This window comes from Lycorma delicatula, chromosome 7, assembly GCF_047948215.1.
Source record: "Lycorma delicatula isolate Av1 chromosome 7, ASM4794821v1, whole genome shotgun sequence".
Lineage (NCBI taxonomy): Eukaryota > Metazoa > Arthropoda > Insecta > Hemiptera > Fulgoridae > Lycorma > Lycorma delicatula.
In genome coordinates, this window is record NC_134461.1 from 36,468,322 (window position 1) to 36,480,522 (window position 12,201).

The 12,201-nt window shown below is 31.2% G+C and overlaps 1 protein-coding gene across 1 annotated transcript in view; it reads right to left on the reverse strand.

Moving 5' to 3' along the window:
* The window catches only part of LOC142328276 (exodeoxyribonuclease-like), a 37,742-nt gene that overhangs the window by 16,338 nt on the left and 9,203 nt on the right, over positions 1-12,201 (reverse strand). Inside the window, exon 3 of the mRNA XM_075371979.1 lies at positions 6,135-6,264. Within this exon, the coding sequence (XP_075228094.1) occupies positions 6,135-6,264 (130 nt within the window). The remainder of the gene's footprint in view (positions 1-6,134; positions 6,265-12,201) is intronic.

Genomic DNA, 12,201 nt, shown 5'->3' on the forward strand with positions numbered 1-12,201 from the left:
ACTCTTTCCATTATTTTCACGAGTAGAATAAAATATGAAAGTCCTGGGAGAACTTTGTGATACACTCTGTATATGTTGACTTTTATGTTTGCTATGTAGGGCTTTAAAGTGTTCATTGTATTTTTGTTTGAACTGCATCCCGTTTGACCAGTATAGAATGCTGTGTAATGTAATTATAACAGTTCAGTTTACAGATTCTAGAGGCATTGTGGTTGTGGTAATTGTGTTTGTTGTTCTGAAGGCTACATTGTATCCAAAACCTTTTTTTTAAATCTGTAAGTTACTTTCTTTGAATATTTGTTTATAAAGAGGGGTCCATTTAAAACCGGCCTGAGAAGTGCTGGTTTGGTGGTTACTTGTCTTAGCATAATGTTTTTTTTTTTTTTTTTTGTCTTCAGTCATTTGACTGGTTTGATGCAGCTCTTCAAGATTCCCTATCTAGTGCTAGTCGTTTCATTTCAGTATACCCTCTACATCCTACATCCCTAACAATTTGTTTTACATATTCCAAACGTGGCCTGCCTACACAATTTTTTCCTTCTACCTGTCCTTCCAATATTAAAGCGACTATTCCAGGATGCCTTAGTATGTGGCCTATAAGTCTGTCTCTTCTTTTAACTATATTTTTTCAAATGCTTCTTTCTTCATCTATTTGCCGCAATACCTCTTCATTTGTCACTTTATCCACCCATCTGATTTTTAACATTCTCCTATAGCACCACATTTCAAAAGCTTCTAATCTTTTCTTCTCAGATACTCCGATTGTCCAAGTTTCACTTCCATATAAAGCGACACTCCAAACATATACTTTCAAAAATCTTTTCCTGACATTTAAATTAATTTTTGATGTAAAAATTGTAATTAATTACATAAAAATATTACTATTATGTAATGTAACTAGTTACATTACATAAAATTGCATAATGTAACTAATTAAAATCGTTTTCTAGATACATGGGCTAATAGAGTCTAAAATTTAAAATTGTATTGGTACTGCATTGATAAAATATCATTGCTATTGATAGTGAAATGTTGTAGTCCATCATGAGTCATCAACATCAAAAGCAATTCTCCACTAATTAATAATAATTATTAATGACAGCCAGTTCTTACTTGTGTATCATTATAAACGTACAATAAGTCTACTGTTCATCACATCTATTTGATGATGGTGGTGTTTTTCATCGGCTAATTTTTACCACTTATCTTTGAATAAAATGTGCTATATTCAACCGAATATCGGTTGAATATACGGCTTTAGTTGGACTTAATCTTATCACTAAATCATGTCAATTAGCTCAAGGGAAAATAAAGGAAAAATTCTATTTCAGATCCACCGCTAAAGTCTGCAATACAAAATTTAGCCAAAAATGTTGAATGGATTGTGTTAAAAATTTAAAGAACTAACAATTTGTACTTTTCTAACCCTCAGAGGTCATTGGCACATTTCCTTTCAAATTGAACACAGTCACAATAAGTAGGAAAATCTTTATCACAACGGACAGGTATCTCTCAAAAGTCTTTTCAATGAGTTCTTCACAAATAAAGTCTTATCATGTTCTTTGGTTCAGAAAATTAAGGATTATAAGATTGACTGTAAAACATTCTGTGAATTGTCTATGGGTAGCACTGAACAAGAAGTATTAGATCCTTTTCTCTTTTAATTTTTGAATTAGGCATGGTTTTATTGAATGGGATATGTAAATTTGTAAACTACATGACTGGTCTACAGAAAATACCCTAGGACTTCAAGTGAATCCTCTTTATGACCTTAAGTTTGACATGCAGTATCAGGAATGTGAATCACAGTTTTAATATTCTTTGAAAACTTTGTGAATACTGATCTGTACCTAGGTAATGAATTTACAGCCCTACTTATCCCTGTTAACCCATGCACAATTACTTTCAGCAAGATACCATTTGTCATACACTGACACAACTTCTAGCCTGTGTACATGTATTTTTACAGAAGGAATGCTATTAAAAATTAATGGCATGGAGAATAATTTCTGGGCCCAATCCCCAGATTTACTTGTAAATTTTACCTTTGGGTAAAAACAATTCATGATGTCAAGGTGTTAAAGGACACTACTTAATACAAGGTTACCAGAACCTCACAAAGAAAAATTCCAAACAATAACTCAGGAAGGTATTTTGTAACATGATACAATATGTAAAAATATGCTGAGAAAGGTAATTCCGAACACAATCTCTTAAGTTGTAAGGATGGAGAATTCATTAATATGCTTTAATAAAACTTTATTTTACTAGGCTATGCTCTAATGTTTCATATCTGTTCAATTTTAGGATAATTTAAACAAAATAATGTCAATAAAAACTAATTATATTAGTTTTAGTTTACTTATTTTTTTAAATTATAAAATAAAATAAATAAAATATTGTTAATAAAAAATTATTTCAATCATTAACTTTAACCAATGAAAAATGAGTAAATGTAAACTTTAATATACAAAACATCTACATATAAACTAAATTAAACAGCTTTCAAACCAGGTGTTATAGAATCTCAGACAGATTAAAAGCCCTACTCTGTTTATGATAATGTGATAATTTTTTGTTTTATTTATTTTGGTTAGACATTTGTTACTAAGTGTGCTGTTACATCTGTTCTAGTGGTAAGTTTATGTTGTCTCCAGGTGACAGTGCGTTGAGTAGTTGTGAAATATAATTACACAAAAACCAAGTAGTTTTTGTGAGTTTGGTCAGTCTGAGGTGTACAGTCCACCAATTCTGACAACTTTGATATTCTATATATATATATATATATATGCAAAAAGGACCACATTTTAATACACTTGAATATTACAAAATACATAAACATACAACAATAATGTACTAAATAAATGGACAGAAATTAAATCCCAACACAATTTTGACCACATTCTTATGTCTGCTCAATTTAAGAAATTCACCAGCAACATCAGCTGATACCAGAGTGAGAACAGTAGCATTAGCATTCAAGATGATAGCAAGCATAACTGAAATGTTTTGAAGGAAATAATTAGAAATATTTTACTATAAATTTGATTTTATTTGTTGTAACAAGAATTTGTACTTTAAAATTATTATCATTGCCAACTGTCTTGGAAAAAACATAGTCAAAAATATAAACATTTAATTAGATTCACCAAAAATAAATTCTAAAAAACATTTTTTTAGGAATGATTTATTCATGCATATTTTGTCCATCATTCGTCAATTTAGAAGATGCAGTAAAGAAAGCAAATGAAAATTAAAGGAAAATAATCTCTCAAAACATCCACTTCAAGAGATTTTCCTTAAAAATTTAGTTTAAAGCTAATTGCAAGAGACGGATCACACAAACAAATTATGATTATTAAAAATTTCGTCATTAATAGCAGTTTAAGAAATAGACAAATAATTGGTGAAATCATTCCAAATCCAGTTCAAATTAGTTTATTACTTAGCAATCTATCATGTGTGTGCTTGTACATGCAAATAACCCCCCCCCCCCACACACACACACACACACACACAATGTAATGAATTGGAGGCATAGATCCACATACAGAGTGATTTACCATGTTATGCAGATACTTTGGCAGGTCATTCTACATGTAAAAATAAAAAAGTACATGTAAACATAGGTCTGGAAACGCTTCGTTAACGAGTTACGGCTGGCAAAATATTTCGCCCAGATTTCATCTCCTCCTGTGAAATGAAGCCGTACAGAAATTCATGGGAAGCAAAAATGTAAGCTAATTTGATGGTTTCATATGAAATTAGAATTGAAAAATTTAAAAAAATATGAGTCCGAGAACTGTAACTTCTGTAGTTTTTTTTTTAGAAAAACACGCAAAAAACGGGAGAAGAAAAACGCACTTTTTTACGATTGATTTGTAATAACTTTGTTAAATTGTCAATAAAGAGATAAAACTCTTTAAAAAAAACCTGTAGGAAATTTCATTCTAAACAGAATAGATCTAATAACATTTAAATAAATGGAATTTTATTTTAGTGCAATACAAAGCTAAATTTAAGTGAAAAATGATTTTTATCAATAACCGATTTATTTTTCAAAACGGGAAAAATAGTAAAAAAAAAAAACGAAATTTCTGATATTCAAAATTAATAAAGGAAGTTTCAAAATAAATGATTTTATACGGATAGTACTGAATCAACGATCGTAACGGTGTATTTAAGTTCTATTAAAAAACTATGATTTTGTTTAAATCAAATTAAAATAAGGAATAATTATTTTTGAAGAAAATTTTATTTCTTAAGTTGGCAATACAATAACAGCTGTCTAACAATTAAGTTTTTCTGAATTGTAATTGTGTTGTTTTGTAAACTTACAGTCGATTTTCAATTCATTAGTACAATTTTCTGGTAGTACAAGAAGATGCTGTACTGCATAACCATTTTGATTCTGGTTGGTTATTGAAGTAATAACGCCATACTTATTTTTGAATGAGGAATATGCCGATGTGGTGTTTATTTATGACGTGTTTGAAGGCAGTGTTTACGGCCGCTGTTGAATAATGTCAAAAACGTTATCCTAATTTCAGGATTCCAAATCCAAGAACTATTAGTGCGGTATTTTGTATGTTACGGGAAACAGGATCTCTTCCTAGTAGTAATCCTATCCCTTATGACCGTCTTCTCCAGCATGATGTTAATGTCGATGAAAGCATTATTGTTTGTGTTCAACGTAGTCCCAGTGACGTCCTTTAAGACGTCTTTCCAACTGGTTGAGAGTTTCACATAATAAAGTCTGGAAGACACTTAAGAATAACAACCTTTATCCGTTTCATAAATAAAAAGTACAACATCTACATGCAGGAGACCCTGCCCTTCGCTTGCCGTTCTGCAATTGCTTAAATATATCGACAAATTTTCAAGTAAGTAATTATCGATGAGTCACAGTTCACTCGTGATAGCATAAACAACAACATGAGAAACCAACATTCATGGGAAAAAATGCACCCTTATGCAACGGCGGAACGTAACTTTCAGCAGCGATTTGCCATTAATGTGGCAAAAAGGTATGGGATTATTCATAATCAGTTGATTGGACCGTTTATCTTTCAAGGGAGCTTAACAGGTGAGGCGTACTTACAGCTTTTTGAAGAACTATTATAGCAATTACTTGAAGAAGTTCTTGCAACACGACGCCCGATGTACTTCCAGCACGACGGCGCGTCTCCACATTTCTCACTTATTGTTTCCGCCTACTTAAATCAGCAATTTCCAGATGAATGGATCGGTTGAGGCGGTTAACAATCCTGGCCACCCAGATCACCAGATATTACGCCGGATTTTGGTGTATAGGGTTGGATAAAGTGTAATGTTTATGAATTGAAAGTAAATACGCGAGAAGACTATGTTACTTGTCCGTATTACTGATGCTTTTGCGCTGTTAAAAAACAGCCCCGATGAACTAAAAACAGCAACACGAGCAAACCGCAAACGTGCAGCAAAGTGCACTGAAGTAAATGGAAACATTTTCGAAAATCTATTGTATATTTTAACGTTAAAAATCATTTTCCAGTTAAATTTAGCTTTGTATTGCTCTAAATAAAAGTCCAGTCTATTTAACTGTTATTCGCTCGCTTTATGTTTACTTTATTTACATTATTCTGTTTAGAATTAAATTTCCTACAAGTTTTATTAATGACTTTTATCTGTTTATTGTCAATTTAACAATGATATTACAAGTCAGTCGTAAAAAGGTGCGTTTGCCGAGTCCCGTTTTTTGCGTTTTTCGCCGATTTTCTGAAAAACTGCAGAAGTTACAGTTCTCGGACTCATTTTTTTTCAATTTGCCAGATCAAATTCCATATGAAACCATCAGATTAGCTTACATTTTCGCTTCCCAAGAATTTCTGTATGACTTCATTTAACTGGAGAAGATGAAATCTGGGCGAAATATTTTGCCATCACTAACTAGTTAACGAATATTTTCCGAACCTATATGTACTTGAATTTTTTGTTTATTTTAATTTTTTTAATTGTAGAATCAGCTGTCAAAGTATCTGCATAACATGGTAAATCACTCTGTATAACTGTGAAAGTTATAATAAAATTTTTTACAGTAATATTACATGAATCCTTTGGAAAGAAAAAACCTAATTTTAATAAACAATACATACCAGATAAGAAGAACGTGTAGTATCCATAAATTTTGTTTAACTCACGCGGTATTCTAAACGGTTTACATCTCATCTGCTGTATACCAAATATATCAGGATTTTCATGTTTTAAAAAACCTTTAAAACTTCTCTAAAAAAATAATTATCAAATAAATTTCATACTGCTCTAAATTTTACAAAATCAAAATCTAAAATATTAACTCAGATAAAAAATGGTAAAAGGAAGTTTTTGCTTATCAGTACCAATCTAGCTATGTTAAAGGAAAAGATAATTTGTACACTATATTTTATTTGTATTTCAATTTTAAATGCAATTTCCAGTTCCTCTATTCAACATCTTATAGAATGACAGGTCCAAAATACTCCTTTTGAGGAAAGTGATAAGCTGACTGTTGTCAAGAGAGAGGATTTCTTGTTCACAGAAATAAAGTTTTTGTAAATGAGCCAAGAAATAATCAAAGTCAAACAATACATTTATGCATCATTGTTACTGAGTACCTCATAATTGTTTAATTGGTAAAAATATAACAGAATAGATGTACTTAGTAAAAGAGTATATGTCTTGTTAATGCTGTATGGTCAGCTAGTACCTTTGCCAAGTAAATAAGTTTTGACAGAATTATTTTTTATGATAAACAACTTAAGTTTTAAATAATTTCCTTGTGCATACAAAAATTGATGTTTGGCCTTTCATTCAAATCTTAAATAAAATACTTCCTTTTATTTTAAGTATTCATTAAAAATATTCAGTTATAATAGAAGAGTTTGGAGGGTATTATCAGCCATCAAAATTTATTACCTCCTTTATCCATCCATTCTCTTATGATAATGTCAAAAAAAAAAGTATCTGCGGTTACAGAAATTTTCAATTTGCAAAACAAAGTACTTGGATCTTTATTCATTATCAAATTGGTATAAAAAAACCTTTGGCTTTAATTTACATTGTTTTGGAAGTAAAATTTTCATATGGTTATTTTTTCTTTTGGGGGCGAAAAATGCCTGTGTGTTATCATCGCCCGGAATTTTCTTTAATAAAAAGGTAAAATAACTCTAAAATAATAAAACTTATAAGGTTTAAAAATAATATAAATCATACAATAAAAATTTATTAAAACAAAAGTCAAAAAAGTGAAATAATGGTTATAGTTTATTTGTAAACATATGAGTAACAAATGTAGAACCTATCCCACTCATTACTAATAAATGCTAGTCAAGAATAGCTGAAAAACATTTACATGTTAAAAATACAAATCTTGATTCATTTAAAATCTGTTTTTATGATTATTTTTAAATTCTGTAACAGAACTGTCATAAATAACAAAATCACTTACCTAATACTTTTTAAGATTAGCGAGCATTAGCCAGTAATAATGTAATTATTATTTACTGTGTTTGAAATTTAATGAACTATTCGTCAAAAAGATTATTCACTTTTATTCTGATAATAAATTATTAATTTTCATTATATATATATATATATATATATATATATATATATATATATATACACAAGGTTTAGTCAAATATTCAAACTATTTTTTGGTTTATATTGATGGTGGAAATGTGGGGAGGGGATGGATGTTCCAGTTGCATTGCATCTCTTTGGTCATGTCAGAGCAAAAGATACCATACTCGGCTGTACAATGTATTGTCTCTCACGAATAAGGGCATCAAATCCTCAAACCATTTGAATAGATTATGCACAAGCTCAAGGTACATGACATGTCATGTGCCAAAGTCTATGACTGTACCAGCAAATTTAAAGGAGCTGTTGAAGCTGTAGAAAATAAAAATCACAATAAGTGTTTAAGGTAAAGTGTGGTGGATGACAATATTTGATTGATCTGAGACCTCATTGAAGATGATTGGCTACTTATGAAAGATGAAATTGTTTAGAAAGTAAGTATTAGTCATGGAAGAGTCCAATTCTATTATCACAAAGCACCCTGGATTCTGCAACCCAAGGTGAAAACTAGGTTCCAAGGCTTTTAATCCAAATCAAAAACACACCCAACAGGAAATTTGGCAAAAGGTCCAGCATCAATTTTCATGAGAAGAAATAATTTTTAATTTACTGGCATTATAGCTCTAGAGGTGAGCTGCAAGTAGGAAAGCATGGTAATCGGTCAAAAAATGAAGTACGGTATTTTGTGAGCCAGGAACTCCAAAAAACAAGTGGGGGGTAATGTTTGTATATACATACATATATATGCATGTGTGTTGGTACCTGCCAACACATGTACATATATTTGAAGCTTAATAACTTTTGATTGGATAAACCAATTTTTATGAAGTTTTGTTAAACAAAACTTTATCAAAATTGATGTATATGTATATATTCATATATATGGGGCATTTTGATAGTAAAATTTTGGGGTCACCATCTCCAGGGGGTAAGGTAGGTAGTTTTTTGGGGTCAGTTTTATCAAAATTTTGCAAATATAACCACACTTTATATTAAGCTCAGTGCTTATGTGAATACTTATCTTTAAATTTTGCCTCAAGATTACATGTTCCCCAAAAATTGAAATAATTCTATATTTTATTTATAGCATATTTTTTAAACTGAATTTCTATCTTTCTAGACAATGTAGTGTAAGTGATCACAAAAAAAAATACTTTGGGGGTGCAATGTTGGGAATGGGGAGAAGCCGATCAGTTTAAAAATTACTTTTTTTTTCTCTTCTTAACCCCACCACAAAAAATCTTAGGTAACTTTTTTATATGTCTTTATTTTTCCACTATATAAGGAAAAACAACCAATGCCATTAAAGTATTACAACTTCGTTGTCAGGTTTTTTGCATCAAATATGTCTATTTGATGCAAAAATATGATAAGACCCATGTCTTATCATATCTGTCGATATGATAAGACATGGGTCCATCTCTACACTCCCAAGTTGAAATCGGCGAGTACAGAGTGGAGAGTCTTGGCCTATAGATGAGAAAACATGTCCATTAAACAAAAAATTTTCACAACCATCTTTTAGTTCTGGAAAGTCACATTGCTAGTCAATTTTCCCCATGCACATTGGACTATTAATTCTGCATACTATTGCCAATTTTTGGACAAAATGAAAGTCACCTTTAAAAACAAATGGCGCCATCAGCCAATCAAAGATATAATTCTCCTTCGTGACAATGCCAGATCTTACATAGCCATTAGAACTCAGGATAAACTGGATGGAATTCACTGGGAAAACTTTAAAACACTCCTCATACAGTTTATGTTTATCCTCCTGTGTTTTCTTGTTTTTGAACCATTGATGGAGGTACTGGGACAACATCAGTTCTAGAGAAACAACAAAATAGAGGAGTTCATGAAAAATTGGCTCATGTCATGTCCACAAACTCTTTATGAAGAAGGGATTTAAAAATGTGTAGAATTTCAGGAAAATTACAAAAAGCAATAAATAAGTTATATTTTTTAATTTTGTATTAATAAATGTTAAAACCAAATGCCTTTACATTTGACTGAGATATATAATCTTACAGGCAGCATATTAGCTTCATACTTAAAAATAGACTCACTTTTGCTAAAATTGTTTACCACAACATAGAATAATTTCTTATATGCAAGAAATCACAAATTTAAAACACTACAGTAATATAATCTGTACACAAACTAAAATGATTAAAAACATGCCAAATATGGTAAGTAATATTCATGTGTAATTTCAATCACAAACTCAGATATTTTTCTAATTTCTCAGTAGCTGAAACAAAGAATACCAACTTCAATCAAAATGTCATAGTGTATATTACTCAAGTAAGGAGGTACACCAATCAAGGCTCATCAGCAGAAGTACTCGATGGAGCAAAAACAACTAGGCAATGTAGAAGTCACACTATTCCAACATCTCTGTAATAGGTGGGGAGAAACATACTACAGCTGAGTAAAGCAGTTTAAAGCCATCATGCATGAAAAATAAAGTCATGATGCAGCATTGGTTGGAAGATGATCATGCTTTTGCAGTGGAAGTGTTCTGCAAACATTACAGTTTCCTCAATTGTAACATGAGTTTTTCTATGACGTTTTTACAATAGAAGAATGGAAAGGTTCCCACGCACTAAACAATTAAATTGAATTGGGTCAGACAATTCAGATCTAATGCATTAATTGTCATCAAGAAGCCGCCTGGCCACCCTTGAATGTTACAAACCCCGAAAAATGTACAGAGTGGCAGAAGCATTTTAGCATTCCGCTCGTAGCCATTCAACCACCTTACCCTTAACCTGTAAAACCGTTGGACACACCTTACTTTAATGTCCCATCCATATAAAATGCAAGTAGTGCAACAACTCTATCCATGTGATTGAATCATTGGAGTGACTGTTGTAGGCAATTACTGCAACTAATCAAAGAAACACTGTAATTTCAGGATCACATGCGTCTGATGAAATACAATTTCTTCTAAACAGATATATTAATAAGTAGAACTCAGATATTGGACCGCAGAGACCCACGCACATTGCATAAGAACTTACAGTGGGTTGTTGTGTTAGTACATTTGATGTGATTGGACCATATTTTTTTGAGAATGTCAATGGTCAGTCTGCTACGGTTACATCAGATTGATATGTGGTGTTGTGAATGTTTCTCCATAATGAGCTTCATCGGCATCATGTCCACACACACCTGGTATGGTTCCAACCTGATGGTGCTACCTCCCACACAGTACGAAACTCAATGGTAGTCATCCGAGAAATGTTTTCCTAACACATCATCTTTCATTTTGAAGACATTGAATGGCCTCCCTGCTCACTTAATTTATCAGCATGCAATATTTTCCTATGTGGCCGATTAAAAGAGAAGGTTTACACAAATCAACCTCACAATGTACACAAAATGAAAGATCTTATCCATATAGAAATTCATGCAATTCCAACGGATTGCCTAGGAAAGTCATGGATGATGTGCAAAGATGTGCCTTTCCGCTAATGTTGGTCACTTATGTGATGTTATCTTCAAAATGTGAGATGAAACTAAATGCTTGTCCTTGTTCTTTACAATGATATAAAGAACACCTAGTTAGTATTTTCTTTGCACTTAAAGTATTCATTTCAAGGTTTTAAACTGTCTAATTGTTTCTGCTCCACTCTGTAATTTCAGTTAAAAAAAAATATGAGCCGATTCTTATCTGAATAAGTTTATTCTGTAATTTTAGAAAATTAATGAAACCATGGCTTAATGGTTAATATGTTGAAAAATCTCAGAATTATATTTAAATACAAATTCCAGCAACAATTAAAAGCCCATAGTAAAGTAAAAAAATATAAGTAACTGTATGGTTCAATCCTTTATAAAACCATGAAATATTTTTCTCTTTTTTTCTGTGGTTTTGCAGTTATATGATTATCACAAACAAAATTGGCACGAAAACTAAATCATGTGAAATAAAATCTATTATAAAAAATTATATTGTGTGATTTTGATGTCATTTAGTGATAGTAATAATGAAAAATAGATGCAAAAATCTGGTTCAGGAAAGATAATGCTAGAGGAGAGAGACTGCTTGAATTTTGCAAATAACATGAAATGATAGTTACCGGTACTTGCTTTGAGGTTCCTAAAATAAGATGACACAGATGGAAAGGACCAAGAAATATAAGAATAGATGCAGGAATCAAATGAAGTCTAGTCAGTCACATGCTGGGTTTAATATAGACACAGTCATGCCTTTGTGAGAGTGAAATGTAACATTAGGATTAGGAAATACCAAAGAATTACTCTAAATAAATGATGCTCAGAAAAACAGAAGGAAAAAGAAGTAGTAGAGTTGAAAGAAGAAATAATTAAATGATAAACTGATATTTGATTTCTTCTGATAAAGAAAAAATGAAAAGAAGGATGGGAAGAAATAAAAGAAATTATTACTACATCAACTAAAGAAAAATAAGGGAAGTGAAAATTACAGCCATGAAAACCATAGACCTACAACTACAACCAAAGAACTAGAAAAAATGCAATTAAGAATTAAAATGTAAAAATACCTTTTGAAAATGACAAAGTAGCAGATGGTAGGAATATGTTGAAGAACTGTATGTGGAAAAACAAAGTATTCAT